The 27,358-nt window shown below is 68.0% G+C and overlaps 1 protein-coding gene across 1 annotated transcript in view; it reads left to right on the top strand.

Moving 5' to 3' along the window:
- The first annotated feature begins 3,269 nt into the window (after positions 1–3,269).
- TAFA5 (TAFA chemokine like family member 5) overlaps positions 3,270–27,358 on the top strand; it is a 55,256-nt gene continuing 31,167 nt past the window's right edge. Inside the window, exons 1-2 of the mRNA XM_037160532.2 lie at positions 3,270–3,553; positions 23,923–24,072. Of these exons, the coding sequence (XP_037016427.1) occupies positions 3,463–3,553; positions 23,923–24,072 (241 nt within the window). The 5' untranslated portion in view covers positions 3,270–3,462. The remainder of the gene's footprint in view (positions 3,554–23,922; positions 24,073–27,358) is intronic.

Below are 27,358 nucleotides of genomic sequence, written 5' to 3'. Positions count from 1 at the left end.
GAGCCCCTTCTTATTTCTTGTTTTCCTTTTTAACTCGGCAGTCTTTCTTTTACTGGTACTGCTTTCTCTTGAATTGCTTTGAGAAGGATGCCGTCTAGAAGTTTTATTATTATTATCATTGTGCTTGTCCCTGAACCCCTGCCAACTTGCCCCCTCAAGGACAACCTGTGGAGGGCCTGCCTTCTCTCCCATCACAGCCTGGTGGCGGAGCACGCTCCTGGCGGCCCTGCCGGCCCGGCCACACTCTGGGAAGACAGGTGAGCGGAGCAGTGACTGGTCGGCAGGGCCCTGGGAGCCAGCAGGGTGTGGGACAGGTGGGCCGCCTGGGAGAGGTGACGGCCTGTGGGCGGCCATGCTGGCGTGGCAGGCACACGACCCGGGCACTGCCCTGCCTCTGGCCCCGTCTCCGAGCCTCACGCTCTCGACTGCGCGGGGCTCCCAGCCTGTTCTGCGCGATCTTGTGGAGCCCGCGGACCCCTTTGCAGGCGCGAATAAAATGTCTGAGATTACTAAGAAAACCAATTATATCGAGAGGCAGTTTTATCGAATGTTGAGAAATCTTTTCTGATAAGGTGAGGTGCTTGCTTCCTTATCAGAACATTACATAAAATGTCTTTTGGTGGGACAGCGGTAACTTGACGCGAGGGGGGACAAAGTGTTGTTCCCAGATCGTCACAGGCGCTGTCACGGGCTACGGAGGTCGTTCTGTGGTTAGCGACACAGCCTCACTCACACCCGAACCCTGCTGCCCGCCATCTGGAGGCTCAGCAGCGTGACCTCGGAGTCTCACAAACGAAGGGCCACCTCCGTGCTGCGCAGGGCCCCCACTCGCCCCCCGCCCCCTCCGCTACGGGTGCCAGCCAGCACGCCCTGCACTCGTCCTAGGAGACGTCCTCGGTGCCAGGTGGAGGGTGCTCTGGGCCCCGGGTACAGGCCCCCGGCCCCACTTTACTTTGCGAACCTGGTTTCCTCCACTTCCCTTTGGAAGATCCCCCGAAGGGATAGTTTTATAAGTTCCAGTGGTGAAATTTACAAAATTTCAAGTGCTCCACACTTGACTGGGGACATGGTGGTGCCAGGGCCAGGCTTTGCTCCTCGGCCGCGTCCCTTTAGGGTGCTGGGTGGGTGCGTGGGCCGAGCACCCCCAGGGCCTTCCCACCAGGGTGGTGAGTGCCCCTGCAGGTGAGCCTCGGAGGCAATGCATGACCTTGGCAGAGGTCAGGCTGTGCCTGCGGGGCAGGGCGGCTCCTGCTGGTCACTGCAGCTGGGACAGCCCTGGAAAATGCCTGGGGTGGGGGAGGGGGCAGAGGTGTAGGCTGAGCAGCTTGCAGGAAATGGGGGCTTAAGGGGGGACTGCAGAGGGAGGGGCAAGAACGCCCAGCTGGGTCCCCAGCTGTCTGGTGAGCAGCGGCTGGGGCTGCATCTCCAGGTCAGGGCTCGGGCCCAGCCTTCCCATCTCAGGAGCCGACCCCAGGATGCAGGGGGGCCTGGGCGGCGACACAGCCACAGGCACGGAATGGCTTCTCCAGTGGCCTCGCTCCGACCCGGGGCTGCACCCGGCAGAGTCAGGACCAGCCCGGACGAGCAGAGGCCTGCCCTTCATTGCTGGGACTGGTACAAGTGTCTATGCCTGCTCGGGCCTCAGTTTCCCCAGCTGCACACTGCCGGGTTTGACTTGTCTCATCTCCAAGGGCCCCCCAGGTCTGGCCTCTTCGCCTTCCCGGCACGTGACTCTCGCAGGAAGGACACAGCCAGGGTGTCAGCCCCTGTGCCTGGCTCTCCAGCCCTGCCTCACCTCACAGGGACCCAGCAGGGCCCTGGCCTTGTCCCACACGGCGGGGGCACAGGTAGGGGCAGAGGGGCCTCCCTGCCCTCTCCCTGCCCCCACCCCTTTGCTAGGCATTTGAAATTGAATTTGAAATTCAGGTCAAAGGTGCCTTGAGGTCTCTGACTCTGTGCTCCCAGGGGTCCTGGGGGCGGGAACAGTGAGGAGAACTGGCCAGAAACAAGTACTGGCCCTTCCTAGAGAAGGGACGGAGCCGAGGCAGGAGGTGCCCGCTGTGTGACTGGAGTAGCGCCTTGGCGTGCACCGCGTGCCTGTGCAACCCGATGCCAGGCAGCCATAGCGGGGATCTCACGCACGGGGAACAGGACATGTGTCGTTTCCAGTAGGAGGTGTCGACTTTCAGGAGCCACCGAGTGTCATCCCTGGGCAATGCGGTGTCCACTGGGCCTGATTCCCTGTCCCTCCAGAGACCGTGGGATGCGAGGGGGTTGGGCGTTCTGGAGGCCTCCGGAGCTCCGCTCCCCCGCCCGCGCGGCCGGCTCTGCAGTGAGGCACCAGCGCACCTAGGTGGAGCCCGACCCGCGGTTTTCGGCTGGACCGGCCCCGCCAGACCCGCCGGCGCACCAGGCGGGGGCGCTGCAGGGCGGCGGGGATCCCCCGGGTCCCCTCCGCGGCCCAGTGCGCATAGGCGGCCGGGCGGAGCGCGGACGGCGGCGGGCCGGAGTCCGATCGCCGCGCGGGCCTGGTCCCCGCTCCCCTCCCGACGCCCCCCCAGGAGCGGCGGAGCCGAGAGAGCGGCGGGCGCGCGTCCCCCCGGCCGGAGCAGCGGCGTCCCGCGGGCGGCCAGGCGCGCAGCGTCGCCGGCCCCACCTGTCGGCGCGGCTGCCCCCCCACCGCCGCCACCACCGCCACCCGCACCGGCAGAGCCAGCAGCGCGAGCACCGCGGGAGCGCGGGCCCGGGCCTCGTCCGGCCGCAGCGGCGGAGGCGCGGGCTCTGGGGAGCGCGGAGGCCGGCATCGTCCCGGGGAGGGGGGAAGGGAACCGGCCCACAAGCCCCGGGCCGCGCAAGTTCGATCAGCGCGAGCTCGGCCGGGCCGTACGGGCCTCGGCGGTGGGGATGGTGCAGCAGCCCCGAGCCCTGCGCGCAACCCCGGCCCCGAGCCCGGCCCTCCGAGGAGCTGGTGGCGGCACGGCGGCCCCCTGAGCCCCGGGCCGGAGCGAGCGCGGGCGGCGGCGGCGGCGGCGGCGAAGGAGGCGGAGAAAGGCGCCGCCGAGCAGCGAAGGGCCGGGGCCGCGCAGGACCCCCCAGCGCCCGGGCCGTTGCGCAGTCCGCCGCTCGCCGTCCCGGCCCTGCTGGCCGCGCGGCTCCGGGGGCGGCGGCGGGGCTGATTCATGGGGCCGCGGCGGCCACCCCCCCGCGGCCGGAGACTTTGTGCTAACCTCCCCGCCCCCGCCCGCCCCCTCCCCGAGCCCCCCCGCCGCTCCCCTCCCCCTGCCCAAAAAGACGCGGATCGCCGCCCGGAGAGGCGCCTCCAGTCGCGGCGGAACGCGGCGCCGGCGGCGGATGGAGGGCGCAAGCGGGCAGCCGCGGCGGCTGCACCCGGCGGGGCGCTGATGCGGCGCCTGGACCTTCGCTGCGCGACTTCGGGGGCGTCGGCCGAGAGGGCGCTCCGCGATGCAGCTCCCGAAGGCGCTCTGGGCCCTCGCAGGCGCCGCGCTCTGCTGCTTCCTCGTCCTGGTGATCCACGCGCAGTTCCTGAAAGAAGGTAATTGTCCCCGGGCGCCGTCCCTGCGCTCGACCGCGCTTCCAGCACGTTCCGCCGCCTCTGCCGCCGCGCTCGGCCAGGGCTTGCGGAGTGCTACTGCGGGGCCGGAGGGGTTGGTGACGGAGCCCTACCCGCGTTCGTGCGGCGCCCGCTGCCCGCGCACAGCGGGGTTCGCGGGCGGCCCGCGGGGTCGGGCGGGCGGTGGGTGGCCTGGGTCCCGCCGCACCGCCGGGAGTCCGGGCCCAGGCCGGGGCTGCGGTGCCCGTCCCCTGCCCCGCTCGGCCGGTTGGCGGCAGCGCCCGCCCGACTCCGCGGGCCTCGGTAGATGGCACCAGCGCTCCACGCTGGCGGGCCGAGCGCCGGGCTGAGGGCCGGTGGGAGCCCGGGGTGAGGCCTGCGCTCTCGCACCCCGCTGCCGCGTCGCCTTTCCGGACCTAGTAGGGGACCCGCGGGTTCCGGAGCTGGGACTTCGCCACCAGAGTGCCAGGGCTCTGCATCAAGTTTGCCGCTTCCTCTCGGCGCCTGCTGAGCACAGGGCTCTGAGATTCCGTTCGTGGGACTTGGTTGAGGGGCACATGTTGATGGTCAGACCCCCGCAGCCAGAGGCGTTTCTGGAACTGGGCAGTTGGGCGCCAAGGGCCCCGGTTCCTGGGCTGGGATGGTGCGTGGGCACCGCGGTACCTTGGGGGCTCCTGGAAGCTTCCTGGTCCCGGAATGGGCTCCCCAGGGGCCCGGTGCACCCAAAGCTCGGCCAGCCCAGCCCCCACAGGCTCCCCCACTGCCCAGGGCTGGTGTGCCCTTGCCCTGAGGCACCCTGCCCCCAGTGCCACCCGCCACCCAGTCCCCCACCCAACTCCCCAGCACAGAAGGGCTCTGGCGTGGCCGGCGATGCAGGCAGACCCTCCTTAGCTCTGGGCCCCTGCAAAGGCAGGGTTCGAAACATTCAGCTGTTTCCCTCCTAATTAATGAGCTGCTGGCTTCCCGGGAAGCGGGGAGGTGTGGGAGGCCAGCTCGGGCCCGGTCACCTGCTCCATCAGCCTGGTGTCCCTGTCCCTCTCTTGCTCTTGGGTCTGGGCCCTGGAGGGAGAGGTGGCTGAGCCCAGACTTTGCTGCAGGCCTGGCCTGCTCAGGACGGGAGGGACCAGGCCTTCCTGGAGTCCAGGCCAGCCCCTCCCCGCACTGGCTTACTGACCTGCTTCAGCAGAGGGTGGCTCTGGGGTCGGGGGCTGGTCCCCTGGGGCTGGCACATCCCCAGAGGGCTGTTCTGTGTCCAGGGGAGCCTCGGCCCACCGGTAGCCACGGGCCCCTTTGCAGCTGGGCCTTGTTTGGGCCATAGCTTTCCACCCTAATCTCACTGGTCTTCCTCTTTGGGGGGCCCACTTTGAAAAGGGGACACGAGCTGAAGAGCCAGCGCCTCTCAGGCCACAGTGCCTGCCGTGTTTGGGTCTCTTCTGCGACAAAAGTGATTGTCTCTGATTTTAAAGCTGTGACCGGGTGAGAGAGTAAAGAAGCCCTGGGGGCCTGTGACCAGACACCACCCCGGCACCCACCGTGGGAGCTGGTGGCTCCTGGTGTCCCCGGGGGCATGGCACCCCGCAGCCCAAGTCTTGCGGACGGTGTGTTTTGGTCAAGAGGAAGGAGCGGCTGTCCCTGGGGGCAGCGGACGGCAGCTTGGCAGGTCGGCGTCTGAGAGGGCGACGGAGCTCTCGGAGTGGAGCGGAGCCCTTTCCTTCCGTGACTGACCCTGGAGAGCCCTCCACGGAAACCCCGGTGTTGGCCCTGCCTCGGACACAGGCACCTCCGTCCCTGGTCTGGGAGGCGAGGCCGGGCTGGAGCAGGCACTGGAGCCGGTGTGTGCACGCCTCGCCCCCTCCCCAGAGCTCTCCAGTGTCCTTGGACATCCAGTGTCCACCCTGAGCAGCTGCATTCGCTCCACGGGGACAGGGTCCCTCTGTCCCGTCTCTCTGAGCGGCCGGGGCTGCAGTGGTGCCCTGTGGTCTTTGAGATGCCCCTTCCGGCCCCACGGGGTCAGGAGCCCTGGGGAGGGTGGGGACCAACCCCAGTGGCCACGGGCTGCAGGCTCCAGGCCACTTTCTTCCAGCAGTGCACTGGCCAGCAGGGGGGAGGGAGGGAGACCGGCCACAGACAACCAGGACTTGTTGTCTGCGGGTGAGTGGGAAAGAGCTGCTTTAATCGCCATCTCCGCCACTCCAGTGCGTGCAGCGTGCGGAGGTACAGAACGGGGACACAGGCCATGTGTCCATCTCCGCTCTTTGTGTGCAGTCAGGTCAGCCCCTGGCCAGTCGTCCCCTCCGGCCAGGCCATCTGCAGCATTTGTGAGGATGAATGGGGCCGTGAACCGGGGAAGGCGCCTCGTGGCCCCTGATTGTGGCCTGGGCCCACACCGTCTTTGAGAGAAGTCAAAGTCCCGCCTGCCGAGCCCCCCGCCCCCGGCCAGGGAGAACAACCGGCGTGGCCACGGTGCCCTGTGAGGCCAGGCGGGGGCTCGCCCCTCAGGACCCCCCAAGGGTCCCCTATAAGCCGGAGCCGTGACCTTTGGTGAGTGCCGATGCCCAGGCTTTGTGAACTGCAGTCAGAGTTGGGGGGCAGGGATCTTGGGGGCCGGTTTGAGACCTGGCAGCGTGAGTAGGAGCAGCGCACGAGTGAGGGGAGCCGGAGGGGTGCCGTCCTCGGGCCTTCTCGCGTCCCCTGGGCTGTATTTGGTCCCGGAACACGGAGTTAAGGGAACAACTGGAATTACTGTTTCCCACCTCCCTTCCAAGGCTGTTCCGGGCTCTCTCCCAGTTTTCCCGTCTCCCCAGGATCACAGCGCCAAGCGGGGGGGACGGCTTTCATCTTGATCTTAATGTACCAGGAAGAATAAAGACGGACGACAGAGCAGGGGGTGTGGAGGCTGACACCCCGTGGGCCTGGCTCCTTGGGTGGAGAGGGTGTGAGGCCCGGGGGCGTGGGAGGCAGGAGCAGGCCAGGCCGGCATGGCCCGGGGTCTCGGTCTCTCTCTAAACCCGTCCGTGGCAGGGAGCCTGCTGCTGGGAACAGGCTGGCAGCTGCCATGGCAGCCTTCTGCAGGGAAGCGTTGGGGACGAGTGGGAGCCCCCGGCCCCCTTTGCAGGGACCTGGCCCCCCCTCCAGACCTGCCCTCTGAGTCACCCTCGGCTCTCAGGGTCAGGGGCCAGCGGCTGATTGAGTCAACAGGACTCAACTTTCCTTTATTTACTTGGCTAGTGATCCCAGAAGGGACGCATCCTCCTGTGAACCCACAACGGTGAGGGACACGCTTCTCCCACAGGGTCACTGGTCACTGGCGGCCACAGCCCTCACGGGACAGCAGCGAGCAGAGCATCAGTGTGTCTGTGACTGACATCTGTCCATTGGAAGGGGTGGACCAAGGACAGAGGGCTGATGCTTCTGGCTACTGCCACTGGCCTCACCAAGAATGTTTGTTGCAAGCAGAAGGTTGTTGGGGCTCTAACCCAGCGTCCCGGGGGTCAGTGGGGCGGGGTCTGTGGGGGTGGCCCCCCAGCCCCCCAGAAGCTTTGACAGCGGGAGGTGCTTCCCTGGGGTTCTGGGCCCCAGGCTGCGCCTGCTCCTTTCTCAGGGTCCATGACTTCGGGGGGCAGAAGGCCCCAGTGCCGGGGGCCGGTGTGCTCTAGGGCAGGGGTGTCAGACTCATTGTCACCAGGGGCCACGTCAGCCTCGCAGTGGCCTCCTAAGGGCCGAATGGAACGTTAGGACTGTGTGCATGTAAGTCCTTAACTAGGGGCGAGGAGCTCGGCGCTGCCACCGGGTAGAAACCAGGTGCCGGGCGGATTCAACCAGGGGGAGGCCGGATTCAGCCCTCGGGCCTCGAGTTCGCCACCTGTGCTCTAGACGCTCCTGGCGTTGCCGAGCCCACGGCCCCCACCCAGACGTGCCCGTGGGCCGTAGGGCTCCCTGCCCGGGCCTGGACTCTTGGGGCCGGAGTCTCCAGGCTGCATGCGGAGGGGCCTGACCGGGCCCCGTCCCCACAGACGGTTTGAAAGGCCCGGTGTCTCGCGTGGCTGCCGCAGGGGCGGAGTTGAAAAGGACGAAGAGTGACCTGCGCCGTTACGGTCGTTGGCCATCGCTGCACCTGTGACGAGGACTCTGAACAAAACCCGCATCAGCCGTCGTGGGCGGCTCCTCGCTGAGGGTCTGCCAGCCGTAAAACTTGGGGCGCAGAGGGGCTGGGCCTGGGGGCGCTTGACAGACGGACGTGGCTCCGTGGTCCAGGGCCCGCTGGGCACAGTGGACAAGGCAGGACGCGGCGTGTCTGCTGGCGAGTGTGCACACGCGCAGTTCTGTTGGTGACGCACTCCCGTGTTCGTAGTGACACGGGAGGCCCAAGGGCATGTGAAGTACACGGAACCCACCGGAGCGCGATCTGAAGTACAGCCGCCCCGCGGGGGAGGGAGGGGCCCCGCACCTCCACGTCTGTGGGAGGTGCTCACACGCCCGTGGCTGCCTGCACACAGCGCTCAGTGGGTGTGCGCGCGCCTCACGTGCAGGCTCCTAGGACCCCAGGCGCCCTCATCCTGAAGCCATTTGTCTGTGGACCCGCCTCTCTGGGTGTGTGGCACAGCTGTGCCCCCTCCTGTCGCACACACGTGTGCACACAGGTTCTCACAAACGTGTGTGCATGCCGCCAGTCCCCTCAGCTGGACTCCCTGTAGGCTGGGCTTCCGGAAGTTTCCACACACCGGCACAGCCATGCCACGGCCTGTGGAGGGTGCATGTTCACAGAGGAAGCACGGGAAGCCCAGCCATGTCCCTGGTCAGCGAGTCCTGCGCTGACCCTCGGGCCTGTGGGTGTTTCTGTCCTGCTGGCTGGGCCCCGAGGTGGGCGCAGGTGGGGGGGCTGCCCGGGCTCCTTGCGCACCTGCCGCCCCCGCCCCGATCCAGACGCCGGCCGACCCTGTCTCTGGCGTGGGTCACACAAGCTGGGCCGTGTGGCCTTTGGGAATAGGAAGCTGGTTCCCGCTGATTCCAGACAAGTCACTGGGCCACTAGGAGCCTCGGTCTCCTCCTCAGCAGGACAGAAAGGGTAAGAGTTGGGGGTGGCTGAGGGGCGCCTGACAGACGGGCCTGCAGCCTGGGGCCTGTGATCTCGCTCAGGCCCCCGGCTCGGGCAGGGATGGGGACAGGGTGTGGGAAGGCTCCAGGTGACGGTGAGGGCGCCGTGTCCGGAGCCTGCTGGAACCCGTGACCCCGGACCGCGCCTGCCCACCCACCCACCCTGGCTGTGTGTTGCTCGCCGTGCACACCTAGGGGGGCTCCCCCTGCCTTTAAAACACACATTTTTTCAAAACCGGCTCCTGCCTGGGGAGGGTGGGTTTTATTAGTGACTCCAGCAGCAGAGGGTGGGCCCTCTGACCCCATGGAGCCCGGGACCTGCTGATGGACGACTCGGGGCTTCCGTCCGCACGGCCTCAGCGTCCGCGCACCTCAGCGTCCGCGCACGGGGCTGGTTGCCTGGGAGACAGCTCTGACGGGCCCGCCACCCTTGCTTGACGAGCAAGTAGTTGTCGCCTGCTGTATGCCAGGCCGGTGGGTGGTGCGTGGGGGCAGTGAAGACCCCGTGGGACCTGCAGGCAGTGCCCCGCTCAGTTGTGTGTGCCTGAGAGCGGAGCGCAGCTGTGGGGCGTGTGAGGCCCCCGAGGACAGGCCCCCCGGGACCTGGGGGTGTGGCCTCACCCGGACACGGAGACTTCGCGGGTGTGGTTAAGGCGAGGCTCTCCCGACCAGGCCCGGCTGGCTTAGGCCCAGCCTAGATCTGAAGACCAAAGGGGAGGCACCGGGAGAGGCCACGTGAAGACAGAGGCAGAGGCTGCAGCGACGTGGCCTGGCCACCAGCCACGGGACACCTGCCACCAGCAGCTGGAGAGACCACAGGGCTCCCACCGGGACCCGTGGTGCAGGGCGTGGGCCTTGCGGCTCCCGGGCCGCGGGAGGGTCCATTGCCGCTGCTTTAGGCCCCGGGCCTGTGCAAAGTGCTCCAGCAGCCCAGGCACCGACGGGACCCACACAGGTGGCGGGTCTGCAGGCCCGCCTCTGGAGGGCCTGGCGGGCAGGCCGTCCGTCTGTCAGGGATCTCCTGTCAGGGCGTCTGGACCCACGGAAGGGAGGACCCATGGGCCGCAGGCTGCGGCAGAAGCCGGCGTCTCCGGGAGGCCGGGGCCGGGTGGACGGCGGAAACGGGGCGCCCGCCGCTGCCGGCACGGAAGATGGCTTTATGGGGGCGCGGACGGGCATTCCTCACTTTAACGGCCGTGTGTTTATTTTTATGGTTACTTCCTATTTATGGCAACAGCGCTGGCTGCCCCTGCGCGGCCAGGCCAGAGTTGCTTTCTCCCGGTGGAGTGACGCCGTGCAGCAAGACTGTGACACAGGCGCCGTGCTGGCGGGGCAGGTGTTCACTGAGCCCCTACTGTGTGCTCAGGCAGGGGGCACTCAGCCAAGGCGCGCTGGGCGGGGCGGCAGGTGGGCAGCGTGTCTGGGGCTTCGGTGAGCCAGGTGGGGGCGGTCACTGCCGGTCTGGCCCTGAGGGGTCTTGTCCCTCCCTCGGGCGTCAGGCATGAAAACGCCCTCGGACCAGGGTGGCGAGGTGGGTGCCCCGGCCGCCTGGGTGGCCACCACAGAGGGCGGGGCCGGGGGTCCTGAGAGTGCCAGGCTGCGGTCCCCTAGTCCAAGGTCGGCTGGGCGGGTTCCCCCGGAGGCTCTGGGTCCTTCCAAGCCCCTCTCTGCCACCAGCCCCCCTGGGGCTGCCACCAGCATCACCGGCCCCTCTGCCCCGGGTCCAGCGGCCTCTTCTCTCTGCGTCGCAAATCCCCACTCTTGTCTCGTGTGAGGGCGTGTCCTCGGCCCACCCACATCCAGGACCATCTCGTTTCGAGATCCCTCGTTCAATCTGCAGGGTCACTTGCTCCAAACAAGGCCGATTTGGGAGGTTCAGAATAGACTCAGCTTTGGGGATCCATGTCAGCCCGCCACGGGGGGCGAGGGAGCCTGTCCCCGAGGGCCAAGACTCCAGTCTCGCCGATTTCAGAGGACAAACTCCAGGCCCCCGAGGTCAGGTCCTGGGGCTCTCTTGGGGCCCGTGGGGCAGCAGGGCAGTGGGGCGGTGGTCTCCCGCCTCCTGGGCCCCGGCTGGGGGCTGCCCAGGGAGGCCCCCACCCCCGGGAGCCGAGGGCAAGTGCCTAAACATAAGGATTCCTGCGGAGGAAACGAGGAAGCCGGCGCGACATGGGGGTCTCGTTCGCTCGGCGCCCCCGTTCCCGCTGGCCGAGGTCGGCGCCCACTCAGCGATTTCCTGGCGTGTTTCCAACGTTCGTTCTCTTTACTCCCGATTCGCCCCCCGCGGCAGCTCACGTCGGGGAGCCTCGCACGGCTCTTCCCCACACGCGTGTGGCGGGGCCGTGGGGCAGAGCGCAAAGTCCCGGCCCTGTGCTGGCCCCCTGTGTCGCTGTGGGGGTGCGGGCAGGAAGGGGGGATAGGGAACCTACTAGAACAGGCGTGAGTGGAGAGCACCGTTAGGGCCAGGAGCTCGGGGAGCAGGTCGGGGGTCCCAGGCCCACTGCCGGCCGCCCCAGGGTCCTGCCCCTTGGCCCCTCATCGAGGCTCCGGACCCCAGGGCTGGCTGCTGGACACAGCACCCGCCTGCAGGGCAGCGCACTGACCAGGACACTCGGGGGCGGGAAGGTTCTGAGCAGCCTCACCATGCAGAGGGGGGTCTTGCTCACTTAAGGGGGGCACAGATGCTAGAGGTGACCGTGGCCAGGGCCAGGAGAGAGGGTGAGGGCTGATGGGTGCCCAGGGTGGCGCCTGAGGAGAAGGGATGGACAGAGAGCCTCTGGGAGCAGCCGGGCACGGTCTGGGCGGGGGAAGGGGGTGGGCCAGACGCACGTCCGTGCCGGATCCTCCTGCTCTGTCAGGTGAGGGTGGGCTCCCGGAGCAGCCGGCCCTCGCCCCTGTCAGGTGACACACTCCCCGGAAGTCGAAAGGGAGGAGGGTGGGGGCAGGGAGGCTTGTTTCTCCCCAGGAGGACGCCCTGGACATGTCTACGCCCAGAGGACATGGGGGGGCCGGGGTGTGGCTCTGAGAGTGGCCCAAGGTGTGTCCTGGGGTCTCCGGGAGGTGAGGGCCCCCGGGGTCCCCGAGGAAGGCCTCGGGCCCTGCTGTGCCCCGGGCTCTGTGCTCCTGTGCTCCCCAGGGGCCAGCTCATCCTGTCCTTCTTCCTGGGAGACGGACCCCAGGGCCCTGTTGTGTGACGTGGGGACTTGTGTTCTCTGTGCCTCGGTCTCCTCCCTGCACCGGGGGGGCTGTGGCAGTGGGCACCCCGGGCTGCGGGGACGGAGAAGGGAGTGGGCCTGGGAGGTACTCAGAGCAGCAGTGGGACTCGTGTGTGCGGCCGTCCTGCTGGCCTGTTGCCCTGGGGGCCATCGGCCCTGCCCAGAGCCAGTCCACGGGCGCAGGTGGTCCTGGGCCCCGCTCCTGCCCCCCGGGTGGGCTGGCGGGCTCCAGTGTGGAGCAGGAGCCTCGGTGACCGGCCCAGATGGGGGAACGGAGGCCGGGCGGGGTCTCGACTTCCCGAGGCCACGTGGGTCTCAGTTGACGGTTTTTCAGGAGGGGGCCAGTGTGGCCAAAGGCTGGCCGGCGGCTGTCCCCGCGCAGCAGGGAGTGGCCGTTTGGCTGGGGGGACGGGGGCCTGCGGAGTGGACCGATGGAGGGGCCCGGCTGGTCACTGAATTCAGAGCAATGTCTCATGGGCCCAGCTCCCCAGGTACCCATCAGCCCCCCACCCCTCCGCGCACTGTCACCAGGCAGACCCCCGCATCTGGGCCCCAGGGTGACCCAGCACACGGCGGGGGGTCCACAGGATCAGCGGGCGCAGGGGGCCTCCCTGACCTGCACTCCTGGTGGGGCCGGGCCTTCCTCCTGGTTGTCGGGCCCCCGGGGCTGCCGGGAAGCGGCGGGCGGCACACCGCAGCCTGCCTGCGTCTCCGGAGCACTGGTTGGTCCACGCAGCAGTATTTTTAGCCACTTTTGTTGGTATTTTCTCTGTCTCCTGAAGCCCTCCTTTAAAGAGCTGTGGTTTCCTAGGAGGCAGATCACGGGCAGATCCAGCGAACAGGGGCCTCCGCCCGCCCGCGAGGCGCCCGCAGCAGCCCCAGGCCCGGAAGCTGTCCTTCTCCATCCAAGCACTGACGCAGGTGTCTGTCCCCAGGCTCCGGGGACGTGCAGGGGTGACACCAGGGGGCCGGGGGCTGCCGATGGCACAGGACGTGGCAGAACTCGCCGTGTCTGACCACCAGAGACGCGGGACCAGATGGGGGCAGCCTCACGGGCCGTGTGTGAGCCTGGTGCCTCGGGGCCCCTCACGGTTCTCAGGGGGCACCTGTGTGGGCCCCCTGCCCGCCGGTCTCCGTGTGTTTTGCCTCCTCTCTGTGGGCAGTGCAGTAGTGACCACGGACAGGCGGGCAGCTCCAGCCGCTGCACCCGTGGAAACTCCATCCCGGTTGTCGCTACACTTGGGATGGGGTTGGCGGGTGGAGCCCAGCTCCCCTCCCAGAGTGTCTGTGTCCTGCCCGGAGGGTCCCCGACACCCCTGGCTGCCCACACGCACACCTCGGCTTGGTACCGTGGGGAGTCCTCTACACTGGCTACGCCCATCGGGCAAGCACAGTCCAGTGGGCCAGTCTGGAAGAAGCGTGTTCTGGACCCGGTGACCTCGCGGAGTGCTGAGCCCCAGCCTCACTGTGGACGGGGCCCCAGGTTGCAGGGAGTCGTCCTCACGCCTTCTCAGGGAGGGGGGGACTAGAGACCGCTCCAACTTCAGGGGACTCCAGGCTCCGCTGTCCCTCTGGCCCCAGGTGGGGCGTCTCCCTGTCAGTTCCAGGGGGAGCGGGCGGGGGGCACGGCTGCCTGGGCAGGGGCGTCTGCCGTGCAGGGAAGCTGCTGAGAGAGCCACACTTTGCGGATCAGCACCCGGTTGCTGACGGTGATGCAAAGCCGTCTGGGCAGAGGGGCCAGACGCTGCCCTCGGGGCCCAGCCAAGCCCCACAGGGGCCTGTGGGGGCCTCAGAGGTAGTCCCCGGGTGCTTGGGACAGGAGGGGACATGGCTGAGGGTGGGCGTCAGGCTCAGCCCTGCAGTGAGCAGCCCACCCACCGGCAAAGGCGCCCATCTCCCCAAGCCCCAGGGGCTGGTAATCAGCACCCTGTGTCTCCTGGGGCCGACCGCGGCTGTGTCGGGCCCTGGCCCTTTAAGGACCGAGATGGGCCCCAGTGACAGCTGAGTTCCGAGCCCAGGAAGTTAAACTCCTACGTGCTGCTCTGTAGCCTCTGAGCTACAACCGTCTGAGGCCCTGTCCCACGGGGCCCTGGCCACCCCTGCAGGCCGGGTCCGTGTGTCGGGACCCGGAGCATGTGGGGGAGCAGCCCGGGGCTGAGGTCAGAGGACCCAGCGTCCAGGGTCACCTGCTGCTGCTCGCTGGCCTGACCAGTCAGTGTCAGGAGCGCCCTCAGGCTGACCACTCACTGCAGACCTGGGCTGGGAAGTGAGTGCCGTCCCAGGCCACCCCTTCTCCCTCACCGTGGTGTCCGTGGCACCGACTGTGGGAGCTCGTGGGCGCCGCGCCCGGAGGAGAGCCCTCCCGCCCAGAGAAAGGCAGAGCAGAACAGCGCCTGAGCCCCTCCCGTCGCCGCTTCCTGGGCACTTGGAAGTCAGCCCTGCAGGGGACCCCCAGGGCAGGGGTGCCTGTGCAGAGAGCACCACCTGTACTCTGGACGCTGAGACACCTGCAGTGACACGCATGTCCAGGTGGCAGTGAGCTGCGTGTTCGGGGAGATGCCGTGAGGCGCGTGCGTGGGCCCAGGGCCCACCTCGGGGACCCAGACTCCAGAGGTCGGTGGTGGCCGAGTGCCATGCCCGTCGGTCCGGCAGGGTGTCCTGTGAGTGGCGGGGCTGTGAGGAGGGTCCCCACCCCAGGGCACAGGTTCGCCTGCCGGGCACTGCGGCCAGGCGTTGGCTCAGGCCCCCAAGCTGGGCACCTTCCTGTGTTTCTGTTTTGCGGGGGAGTTTGGGCTCCCCCCAGCTCGGTGATCATGAGCAGTCACTCCAGGTGATGGCCCAGGTCCTTCCCGAGCCACATGTTCCAGAAAGGCCCCGGAAGCGCAGGCCCCTCAGCATGACTGCTTGTTCCTGCATCGTGAGCAGAGAGGCCAACGGCAGTCTCCAGAAATCCCCCTGAGGCCGAGACTTGGAGCACATCAGAGCTTGGGTGGCGGCTCACAGCCGGCCACGTGTCCTTGCTGCCGACGATGCGGAGCCCCCAAAGCCTCAGGAGGGCCCCACCGTCCTTGTGTTCCAGAGGTTGCAGGCGAGGGGCTCGGGACAGCGAGGGGCTCCGGACAGTGAGCAGCAGCCTGCTCACGATGGCGGCAGCAGGCAGCCCAGGGTCCACGTAGGGGCCAAGGGAAAACGTCCTGTGCAGCCACCTTCTTCAAGGGGGACCTGACCCGGGACTGTGGCCAGTGTGGCGGCCTCCCAGTCCAGTGGCTTCACAGGACTCTGCCAGACCTGGGCTAAGCGGGTCAGGGCCCAGAGGAGACAGCAGCCCCTAAGCTTGGGCAAGGACAGAGTCCTCACGAGCCACGGTGGGAGGCTGTGAGCGTTGGGAGGAGGTGAGGTCACGGGAGGCTTCCTGGAGGCGGCGGTGTAAAAGCAGGAGGACGACAACCCAGAGCCAGCTCCGCGGGCACGTGTCCTGCCCTGCGCATCCTGGCCCACTGAGCAGGTTGGGGGGGGGCCGAGGGAGCACTGCCCTCGGGGGTGGGCGGCTGCTCGTTGCCTGACCTTCGGACTCGCCCTCTGCCCCCTGCGTGGCGACCAGCTGGGCCGTCTGACCTCCACAGGGTCCTCTGTCTCTGGCCTCCGGCCCAAGGGGACCCCAGCCCCGAGGACATGCCCAGTCCCCTGGTCCTGCTGGGGAGACCAGGGAAGTCCGCACTGTGGCTGTCCCCACAGAAGCTTGGATGGAGGCGGGCAGGACTCCCCCATTTTCTCCGGCCCCGTCACGGCCCGGGGTGGACCTGCCCCTGCCCGTGCCATTGGTCCCCGTGGCTGCGGTCGTGGGGTGTGTTGCGTTTGGAAGGTTCCACTCTCACGGGTGCACATGGCCTTGCACCATCCTTGTCACTGGAGATTTCCTGGTGGCGGTGAGGTCGAATGTCTTCCCGGCCGCTGGGAGGGGTGTCTGCCGTTTGCCTGATTTTACGTGGGGGGGTGTTTAATCTGCCGACCTGTACGGCTCTCTGTCACGCGTGTGGTTCGCGAGTGTTTCCGAGGCTCCTCTCCACGTTACTCAGGGCGGCTGTTGAGAACGGGAGTTTTTAACGTTAGTGAAGCTTGATTTACCAATTTCTCTATTTTGTGGGTCGCGCTTTTGGGGTGTTATTTAACCACTTACTGCCCCACCGAGGGTCAGGTAGGGTTTCTCCTGTGTTCTTCTAGGAGTTTCACGTTGCTGGCTTCCTCCTCACGTCCATCGTGAGCCGATCTTTGTGGGAGGCCTTGGGTCTGGCTCCAGACCCGGTTTTCCCTGGAGTCAGGAGGCCAGGCCAGCCTGGGGGTGGGGGGCAGCCCCGGGAGCCTTGGCGCCGCCTGCCCTGGGGGCAGAGGGGTGTCCCAGCTGCTACGTTCCAGCCAGAGGCACCGGCCTGTCCTGTCTGGGAGCCGGGCCGGGGGGCAGGGGAGATGCCAGCCCCGGGCCTGCAGTGGAGGCAGGGCCTGCAGTGGTCAGGGTCCGCCCTGTGTGATGTTCCAGAGTGGGGGGGGCAGCTGTCCCCCAGCCACCGTCGGTCCTCCTGGTGCTGGAGGCCGGGGAAGCCAGGCCAGGTCCGAGGGGCAGGTCCCTGGCTTCTTTCCACAGCCAGTGGCCACTGCCCCAGATGGCTCTGCCCCGACCAGCGCTTCAGGGATGTTGGGGACACGTGTCTTAGCCCAGCGTCGCTGTGTCTGCCGCAGGGTTGGGGGGTTACATGGACAGCAGGGCCCCCCACGAGCTCAGATTGGATGCCTGGTACCACCTCACCTACCGGGCAGATGGGAGGCCCTCCCCCAGAGACGAAGGTGAACCTTAGAGGGGACTCTGGCCACTGGGGAAGGGGCAGCCCGCACCTGCCAGCGCGGCCCCTCCTGCAGGAGGCAGTGACTTGGTCTGAGGAGCAGTGTGGGCGCTCGGGGGTCCGGGCCAGCCCCCTCACAGCGGGCCTCACCTCCTCTGAGCCGCAGGGCTGGAGGACAGGCCAGGCTGTGCTCGGAGTCCCCCTGGCCGCCCAGGTCTCCCTTCATCTCGTGGGCTGTCCCCAGGCCAACAGGAGCCTGCCCAGCAGCTGGCCGCAGGCTGTGCGTCCGCAGAGCGAGGCGGGCCGTGCCTTTCCCTGACCTTTTGGAAGCCAGCAACCGCAGCGTGATTGCCAGTGTTTACTCTGGGAGCCGGCCGTATTCGGCCGGCCCGGGGCTGCAGGCAGCGCCTCATTAATGGGCGAATTAACGGGGATAATTGACCGGGCGCCAGCTGGACGGGGCGAGGCCTTAGCGACGGGCCGTGCGCATGAGCTGCCTCAAGGAGAAGGCTGCGTCCCGTCTCCTTCTTCACCCTCCGTCCCGGCACAACCTGGGTAGGAGCCAGGGGGCGGGGCCGTGGCCCGGGGGCACCCCAGCACCCGGCGGAGGGGTGGGCAGGGGAGGCAGGCACCCGAGGTCGGCAGGGTCAGACGCTTGGCCCCCTTTCTTTCTCCACCTGAAACCGGGCGGCGGGGCCCCAGGACAGGCTGGGGGAGCCCTGAAGCCACCTCCCTTGCTGGTGGCCGGGGCTGAGCAGGACTGTGGCTGGACGAGGCCACCAGCCAGTCCCAGGACATACTTGCTCCCAGGCAGGGGGCCTGGGTCCCAGAGGACATGGAGCCCTGGCTTCTCCAGCCTGTGGGCCTGCCCTCCACAGGACCAAGTGGGTTCCTCAGCTTCCCTTCAGGAACATTCCAGGGAGGGCCTGGCCTCGGTCACCCTGTTCTCCCCACCACCCTCCGATGGAGGAGCTGCAGGCTGGGCCCCTCCCGAAGGTCAGGAGGTGGGGGGCTTGGGGGCGCGGAGATGTCTGCAGGGGCCGGCTCTGGGTGGCAGGTGCTGGTCGCTCTGCCCCTGGGCTCCCACCAGCGCCTCCCCTGCCCTGGCCCGCAGGCTGGGGTCTGGCCTTCACCACTGTCACGGCCTTCCCTCGGGGAGGGGCCGTCCCGGAGACCCTTCCTTACACTGGGGTAGGCAGGGCTGGCCCCACAGCCCCGGGGGCGGCTGCCGCCCCCTGGAGGCCTGGGCCGTGGAGGGACCCTTCTGCACCGTCCTGAGGCCACTGGGTCCCCTTATCGGCCTCTCACACTGTTGTGAGGAGATAATCCCGGGCCGCCCCGAACTGCTCCTGGGAGAAAGGGGGTTGGCGATGGGCAGCTGGCTCCGTGGAAGGCGCCCCGCGGCAGAGTCGGGTGTCAGGGTTTAACAGCGAATCCACTTCCGTGCAACTCAAATATTGAGACTGTGACGCGCCATCTGATCTCCCGGAGCGTTTTTTCTTCGGTTTTTAATCCCCGTGCTAAGTGTCTATTTGACTAGGGATCAAGTTAAACACCGGTCACTTAATCTGAGCACAGTGTCACAGGGAGAGTGGACACAGCTCTGATGAGGAGCGATGTCTCCCGCGGTGGCCAGAGAGGCTGGCTGTGGGTCAGGGAGGCCCCGGTCCTGTGGGGGAGGGGACGCGGGCTCCTGCTAGGGTGGGGACCCCGGCCTGTCGTGCGCCAGGGCCGGAGAGGGCGGACCCCGGGCCTGCAGCCTGGGGACAGCCCCCGTGTGGGGCGGGCCGGAGCCACAGCTGAGTGGAGTCACCACTGACTTCCGTGGGCGTCGGGGAGGGGCTGGGCGGTGCCCAGGCCAGGACACCCCCAGTGTCAGCTCCGGCAGTTTGCTCCACGCTCAGTGCTGGGGAAAGGCCCGCTCTCTCTGCTGTGGTGGCCCTTGGCTAGCTGGGCTGCGTGCAGGTGGGGGTTGCTGAGCGCGGAGGAAAAGGACCGGCCCAAACCGCCTCCAGAGACACACACAGGCCGAGTGTGCTTGTACGTACACCCGGCCTGTGCTGGGCGGCACCGGTGCCCACGGACGTGTGTAGAAGGGGAGCACCAGGTGGCCTCCAGCCAGGTTGGCAGGTGGGTTCTGCCCAGGATAGAGGTAGTGACCGCGGCGGCCTCACAGCCACGCCAGGGCTGGGCGCCTTTGCCTGCGTGGCCACAGCCAGGCCTTGCCCAGTTCTGGGAGCGCAGCGCCTGCCTGGGGCCGCTTTGGAGTCGTGACGTGACCCCCGGAGTAGGCGGAGGCCTGTGTGGGCATCGGGGGCCACCCCCCGCCCCCGCCGTCCCGGCTGAGCGGCTCCCCCGCCTCGTCCACCCTGCAGGCCCGGTCTCGTTACCATGAGTGATTTCTTTAAATAGGTTCCCACAGATTCTGCAGATTTCGTCTCCTCACAGGGGAGCACTTTAAAACCGAGCCCAGCCAGATGTGGGGCGTGGGTCGGGGGTGCCCACCCGGGGAGGCGGGACCGAGGGGCCTCCTGCCACGGTGGTGAGACCGCCCCCACTGAGTCAGCACCGCGGACAGTGCCCAGGGCGGGCGTCCGGGCGGAGCCACCCACGGAGGGGAGGCGGGGCCATGGAACTGCAGGCCACTACGGGCAGCAGGGTCACCCCCCACAGGTGGCACCAGGGCCCTGCTGTCCGGTCTGCGGTGTGACCCGCAGGGTGGTGCCCTCGCTGTGGCAGAGTTTGCATCGAGGTCGCCTTGCGAAGCACTTGCTGTTCTTGGTTAGACCGGTTGTTAGCGGGAGGGACACTCAGCTCCCCACGCCCCCCGCCTCCCCCAGGACCGAGCCCTGGGGCAGCCTCAGGTCTGGGGCAGAGACATCCAGGGAGGGAGGACCCGGCTTTGTTCCTGGTCCCGATGTCCTCATGAGTCCTCCACCAGTGCTACCGGAAACCCGCACCCTGGTCACGGCGGTGTCCTGTCTCCGAGGCAGCCCCGCGAGGCCCAGCTCCCCAGCTGCGGGTGCCTGAGCGTGGCAGGCGGGGCCGTGTGCAGGCCTGGTGGGCGCCCCAGGCCACTGGGCCTCCCCTGTCGCCAGTGCTGCCCCCCCAACCCCTGCACGCACACGCCCCAGGCGCCCCTTCTTCTAGAAGCTTCCCCAGCCGGTGGCCGCCCCACCCGCCTGCCCTCCCTCCCGGACCCTGTGCTGCTTCCACAGTGCGGCCTCCTCACTGGGGTCCCCACACACCCCGGGCCCAGGGTGGGGGCCACGGGAGGCGGAGACCCCCCCTCCGGGACCCGTGTCTTGACCCTGGCTGGCTGCGCAGGCCTGTAAGGAAGCTTCGGGCCTGGGCTCCGGGCGGGTCCCGCAGGACCCTCCTCTCCCCGCAGAGGCCCTGTCCCAGGCGGGCCCCACCCTGCCGGCGGCCCCCATGTGCCTCCCAGTCTGCACCCGGCGGTGACACCGGGGACTGCTGACCACCAGCCGCGAGTGCACCTGTCAGAGTCACTCAGGTCTGTGTTCTGTCATCCAGCCTGTCAGACCCCTGTCCTCACCCAGTGTGATTACCCGGCTTGTCTGCCGCACACGGGTATGGCGTGGTTGGAGGGCCCAGGCCCGGCCAAGCCTCCCCGGACTGACCCCTGCCCGCCCGGCGCCCACGGGGCCCTCGGTGGCCGCCCAGAGCTGCCCTCTGCTGCGCCATCTGTCGGAGCCGGACACTGTGTCCACCCGACACCCGCCAGTGCAGAAGGACACATCCGCACAGCTTGCGTTGACACTGTCATGTGGCCGCAGCCCATGTTTGGGGGTCGGGTGGGCGCCTCGAGGGGCTGGTGCCCAGGCGGAGCTTGGTTCCCTGGTCTGGCTCCGAGACTAAACGGAACATGACGAGACCTGACCCCGCACACAGCAGCCGGGCGGGCCCCTGACCCATGGCCCTACTGTCCTGGTGTCCACAGGCACTTCCTGCTGTGCCCCGTCCGAGCCCCAGTGTCACAGATCCTGGCCCTGGGGGCGCGACGTGACCCCCGGGAGCCGGCTCTGCGAGGCCTGCGGACTCGGGGCTGGGGGGTGAGTGAGGCTTCAGTGCCGCCTCCTTCCGTCCAGCTCAGCAGCGGCCTGGGGCTCGCACCCCACGGATGTGCCCAGGGCCGGGCAGACGGAGAACCCCGACCTCGGCCTGGCCCCCCCCACCTTCCCCGTGTGTCCCCACAGTGGCAGCAGACCGTCCTGCCCACCGCCGCCCCCACCACCTTGGCCTGGAGCCGCCCGGACCCTGGGGGGCCTGGCTCTGCGCCCCCCACCCCCAAGGCCCTGGTTCTTCTTCAGGACGATGGGGGATGGTCAAGCTCTGTGAGGCCAGGGTCCGGGTCTCAGCGCTCCAGGGCGGTGTGGATGGACAGAACGACTCCGTGAGGGGGAGCTTCACGGTGTCGCGTGGGGTCCCAAGGCAGACGGCCGCCCTCTGAGCCCACACACAGGTTTGGGACCCCGACTCAGGGCCGGGCTCCCCGAAGGGAGCAGCCACTCGGCAGGGCGGGTGGGGGCGTGGAAGCGGCCTTGGACCCAGTGATTCTCCTGGCCCCTGAGCGTCCCCACGGCGGGGGCGGCCGCCTGTGTGGCACCTGATTCCATCTCCAGCGGGTGGCCTGCCACCAAGCGTCTGAGGACACGGCCTCCGCCCTGCCCACCCCCACCCCTCAGCACGGACACCGGCCTCCGGGCGCCCTGGCTGCCCCTGCGCCTTTGGTGGACGGCGGGTGTGGGCATCTGTTGGCTCCCCCAGGAGGCGGGGACAATGTCCCAGACCCCGCCCACCCGGGGGCTCGGTCCCTGTGCAGGGCGGGGAGGCTGCGGAGGAGGCTGGGTCTGCAGGAGCCCCCCCAGCACCTGGCACTGAGGAGTGAAGACGAGGGGGGCCTGGAGGGGGGCGTCTGTGCCACCGCAGGAACACTGGGTGGAGGGACAGAGGGGCCCTGGTGGCATCGCAGCCGAACCCCGAGCCTTGTCAGCTGGGCATCAGCGAAGAAATGGAGGAGCACGGGCAGGTGGGGGCTCTCGGGCCGGTTTTCCCTTTGGAAAGCCGGGTGTCGCTGCCCACAGAGCTGCGTTCAGGTCCCTCCCCAGCCCGTGGGTGGGACCACGTTCGGGAATAGGGCACGGGCAGCCGTGGGCAAGGGGGCACGACCTCACCAGGGTGGACGACGAGGACCCTCCCCCACAGTGACCAGTGAGCTTGTGAGGAGCGGAGGGACCAGGGGCCTGGTGGTCTGGTCGTTTCACGCCCGGGACCCCGGGTCCGTGGGCTGTGGTCCAGAATCCCCGGCCCTGGGGATGGGGGCACGAGGCTGACAGCTGCTGGGGGACCGCCTGCCTGAGGGGTGCCCTGGACGAAGAGCCCCTCCCGGGGTCCAGCTCAGCTGGTGCCACGTGTGGGACAGGTGCTCCTCCCAGCCGGTGGGCGCCGATGCCCAAACACCGGTCTGTTAGTGCCTTCGTGGGGGAGGGGGCGCAGGGCTGGCTGTTTGCTTCGTTACTTAGCGACCAGGGCTTCCGGAGCCCCAGGGGACGGACCGCGGCTGGCCACCACCGCCAGCCCGCCCGCCCCAGGTGTCTGTGGGCGGGCAGCCGCGAGGACCAGGAATAGCAGAGCAGCCCCCTCCGCCCGCAGAGCCTCCACAGCAGCCGGGACGGCGCCCACGCAGCTGCCAGTCTGCGAGTCGGGGCCGGGCCAGCCGTCCCTCACGGTGCCACCTGCAGCCTGCGGGCCCGTCCCCGCCCAGACCCTGGGGACCCGCCGTGGGGTCTCCGGGGCTCTCACGGGAAAAGCGTCACCTCGCTGCCCCAGACACTTCCCTCCACTGTGTTCGCTTATCTCCATACTTATATCCGTGTCTCTGTGTTTTTGCCCTGTTCCCAACAATGTGTGATTTTGTGTGTGATGAGCAGGCCTGAGTCAGAATCTGCAGTCCGAGCCTGCAGGGCTGCCCCAGGGCGCCGGCCACAGGGCGAAGGAGGGGCCCCCACTGCCCCGGAGGCCCTGCCACACCGCCTGGGCGGTCCCCGTGACACCTCACGTGCCATCCACGTGCACAACACCCCGCACCCCGGGCCGGGTGTGGGTTTTCTGGGGAGAGTGGTATCTTGGGGAGCGCAGGACTGCCCCTCTGCTGGGAGACCGGCCCTGCCAGCCTTGGGAACGGCGCTCTCCTGGGGACACAGGGGCCAGTCTGGGTGAGGAAGCCAGCCGACCTCTCTGGGCGGTCATCTTCACGCTGGACGGGTCCCTTCTCTGCACTCTGGTCCCAGAGCCAGACCAAGGCCACTGGGCTCGTCCCTTCCCTCCAGGGTCCTGGGATGGCTGGGAATGGGGGGCAGGGGCAGTGCCCACGTGGGACAACCGGTGACGGGCACAAGTAGGTGGCCCGTGAGCTCCTGTGTGTGTCTGCACAGGGTCCGTGTGAGTTTTAGGAGAGCGTCCGTGTGTGCCTGTGCGTGCGTGTCTGCTCCAGCCACGTGTGCACTGTAGGAGGGCCTCTGTGTGGACGTGCGCTTGTCCACAGGGCACCCGCACGGGGCGTGAGGCCTCCGTGTGTCTGGGCCTCGGTGTGTTCGCGCCCAGGCCCCGCTGACACGGAGCTCTGCCGGCCTTGCTCGTGCCCGTCGGCCAGGAGCACGGTCTGACTTCCTGGAGGGTCCGGGAGTCTCTCTCTGCGTGCACCTCATGTGCGCCTGTGGGCGAGAGGAGACTGCAGCGGCCCCGCGTGGGGGGTCGTGGGAGGGTTCCCCCGCTCTTGGCCTGCAGGAGGCCTGTGCTGGCTCCCCCACCCTCACCGGCGTGGATGTGGGGACCCTGGGCCCAGCGGGGGCTCAGACCTGCACTGGGGGCTGCCCGGGGGCCCTGCACCACCACGTGGCCTTTTATTTCCTGGTGACGGCGACGAGGCCACATTTCATTTCCTGTCCGCCCTGGCAGGGCCGTGAGCAAACGCTACCCCGTGTCAAAGTGGGGCTCGCCGGCCCGGTCGGCTGTGCGGCTGCTGCAGGGCGAGTCCCCGGCAGGATGGTCCCAGCTGCCGAGGACGGCGGCCTCCTCGGGCCCCTCTGTGGGTCGGGCTCTGGGCGGGCGTCCGGCTGCAGGGCCAGGTGGCAGTGGCTTGTCCCAGGGCCCGGTCACTCAGCCCACACCCGCGCCTCTCTTGCAGGTCAGCTGGCCGCCGGCACCTGTGAGATTGTGACCCTGGACCGTGACAGCAGCCAGCCCCGGAGAACAATCGCCCGGCAGACGGCTCGCTGCGCGTGCAGGAGGGGGCAGATCGCGGGCACCACCCGGGCCCGGCCCGCCTGCGTGGACGGTGAGAGCCTGGGGACCCCACCACAGGATGCTCTGTGGGTCGTGACAGCCCCTGGGGGTGTGGCGTCCAGGGTGGTAGGGAGCCGGGTCCCCGGTGAGCTGCAGCTCGTGGTGCCGCCGTGGGCAGAGGGGAGCTCGGGGCGTGCCTCCTGGAGGGCAGGCCGGGCTGGGGGCGGTGTGTCCATCACACGTCACCTCTGGCTTGTCGCCGTGCGGTGTGACCGGCGTCAGGCACTCGCAGGCCGTGAGGACAGGCTGCCCAGCCAGTGCGATGGGAGGGCCCGGGCAACCTCCCGCAGGGCCACGGGGGCGGGACCCCCTGGTGGGAGATGCACAGGGGACGGCCTTGCTGTGTTCACATTCGCTGTGCGTGTTCGGGGCGGGGCCTCAGACCTGCTGGTGGGAGCAGAGTCACGAGCGGTCTGAAGGGGGAAGGGCGGCCCTGCCTCCCCTGCCCAGGCCTGACGGGGGTCTGTGCACCAAGTACGGGCACTCGGGTCCCTCGGGTGCCGGGCTCCGGGCTGGCTGCACACCCCTCGGAAACACACCCGTAGTGCGGTCACTGTCACCGTGGGGAAGTGCTGGCGGCCTGGGTGGGGTGAGAAAGGCCCCCCGGGAAGGGATCAGCTGAGCCCTAGGTGACCACGGGAGTGGGGACTCACAGACCAGGGACCTTGCCGGTGTCATGGCTGAGCCGGTCCTCGGGCTGTCCAGGGATGTGGCTGTGCTGGGCACTCAGGCCCTGGGCCTCCCCGGGAAGGGAGGGGAAGAGATCGGGGAGGGGGAGACCAGGGCTTCCGCTGGAGTGAACGGGCCGCCAGGGGCCCTGTGTACCAGGGGCCCAGCAGCAGGCTGCGCCCACAGAGCCGGGGTGACCGCCAGTGGTCTGGGAGCCAAGGGGACTCACAGGCCCAGCCTCTGCTTCCCCGAGGTCCCCACGGCCAGGTGCCGCCACCTTGTGCTGCCAGCCCTGAAGGGCTCTGGGGACATCGGGGTCACTCAGGAGACCGTGGACAGAGGCTGAGCCTGCCGTGGGGGCCACACGTCCCTGTGGCTGGGTTTGTGTTCTTTTTCTTTTTCTTTGATGAGATCCATCGAGGTCACATTGACCCCTAACACAGTGGGAAGGTCAGACGTGCCAGACGTCTGTCCCCTCCGCAGTGCGCTCGCCCACCCAGGTCTACTGTCCTCCCAAACCTGGTGCGGCCACCACGGAGCTGGCATTGCTTCTAGGCAAACGTCACCTGTCCTCATTAAAAATCTTCCTGCCGCACCTGTTAACCAGCACCCCACGGGAGGTGTGCGACCCTGCAGCCCGAGTGCGGCCCACGCCCTCCTCCGGACACCAGTGCCCACTCTGCCCACCCAGTTTCACGGCCAGCGTGGGCCCAGGGGGCGGCGATCTCGGCTCCTGGCCAACGGGATCGGTTCTCGCCACCTCGTGCCGAAGCTCTGCTCCCGTAACGGTGCCGGCTCACAGGTGGGACGCTGTTGCTGAGCCGATCGATTCTTCCCCCGCCGGGGGGGAGAGGCGTGCGCAGGCCGGCGCCCGGAGCCTGCCCCTTCCCTTCCTCTGTCCTCGCTAGCTCCCGCAGCCCACGGGAGGGGGGTCACTGTTGATGACTAATTGAATCCGGGTCTGCACGTCTGAAACCAGGGCCCCTCCCCTCTCCCCGGAGCCGGCCAGCGCCCCAGGAGCTGGGGCCCAGGGACCCAAATTAAAGCCCGGCCATTTTCAAGGGAGGCCAGACAAATGAGTCAGCTCGCGGTTTTTGCACAGTGGGCACTTTCCGGGCCGCCACCTAATTTAATTTTTGCTTTTCTGTTGTGTTGTGCTGTGTGCATAATAAGTCCCCTTGTATGTGGGCCGTGTCTGCTAAAGAGCAGGCCAGGCCCACGCCGGGTGGGGCGGGAGCTCGGGTGGGCGGTTCACGCTGACCCCACTGCGCTCGGTAAATGCGTGAGCTTGGAAGATGGGGCGCAGCTGCCTCTGTGTTCGGCTTGTTGCTCATTCATTAGCTGACTCGCTTGTTCGTTAGTTTCAATAAGATGCACACCCTCCAGTGCAGGGACGGCAGGAGGGAGACTGGTCCCTAAAATACTTGGTCCGGCCCGCAGGTGGGGCCGTGGGGCTGGGCCACCTCTCAGGGCAGGGGCGCGGGACCCCAGGGTGCACCAGGGTCTTCCTGCCCCAGACCGGCAGAGCTGCAGGTCTCAGGGGGCAGCGTCTCAGCGGGGTGTTGAGGGATGAAGAGGAGCTCGCCGGGAGGGCTTCTCTTCCTGAAAGGAGGGGCTGGAGGTGGGAGGGGACTCCTGGCCTGTCCCCGAGCCCCAAGCATTTCCGGGTGTGCTGTTCCCCAGAAGTGCACCGTGTCTGTGTGCGCCAGCTTGGCGCTGTTCCAACTTGGACACCATCGGGAACAAAGGTCTCCGCCCCGCCTGCCCCCTCCCCCTGTGAGGAAAGGGCTCTGCCCTGGTGGGCGGGGAGAGGAGAGGAGAGGAGAGGGGGCGGCACCCGTTTGGTCAGCACTTGGGAGAGCGCGCATTTGCCTGTGTTCGGGAGCACGGACACATCCCAGATGCCGCCGTGTGGCCTCCGCTCTGACCTGTGGGCAAGACCGTGCCGAACTCGACCTCCCTGCAGGGGTGTCCCCACTCTGCTCTCGGGGAGACCTGTCCCAGGTGGGCTGTGGCCAGCCGTGTCCAGGTGCGAGAATCATCGTGAGATTTTCAGAAATCCTGGGAGCTCGTTGTTAGATGTGGCTGTTACCGGAAGTTAAGTGACGTGAACTTGGCTGTCAACAAATGACACTAAGGACAGAGGTGCCACCTGAAGACCCAGGGAGACGAGAGGCAGCTCAGCCCGAGTCAGCGGAGGGAAGCGTTAGAAGGAAATCACAGACCTGGAGCCCGGACACCCACCAGCGGCCACCGAACCAACGGCCGGCTCCCGGGCACGTGGAGTGAGCGAGGTTTTAGCTGCACCGGTGGCGGGGGCGTCCTCTGACCCCGGAGTGAGAGAGAGGGCCCCCCTCTTTTATTACCTGCTCTTCAGAAATGGAGACGGTTAAGAGGGACCCTGCGCACACCCGTGCCAGCGAACTGGGTGACTCAGGTGGCCTGGACGCGCCCCCACAGGCCCACACAGTGGCTCAGGACAGAACGGAAGGTCTGACTAGTCCCGGGAGCAGAGTGACGCAGTAACCGCTCAGCCAGAAGAGCCCGGGACCAGGCAGCCCCGTGGAGAACCCTGCCCGGCTTAAAGAGGCACGAACGCCAGTTCTCAA

This window comes from Artibeus jamaicensis, unplaced genomic scaffold (assembly GCF_021234435.1).
Source record: "Artibeus jamaicensis isolate MK-2021 breed Jamaican fruit bat unplaced genomic scaffold, CSHL_Jam_final contig_233, whole genome shotgun sequence".
NCBI lineage: Eukaryota > Metazoa > Chordata > Mammalia > Chiroptera > Phyllostomidae > Artibeus > Artibeus jamaicensis.
This window is presented reverse-complemented; position numbering and strand designations above follow the sequence as displayed.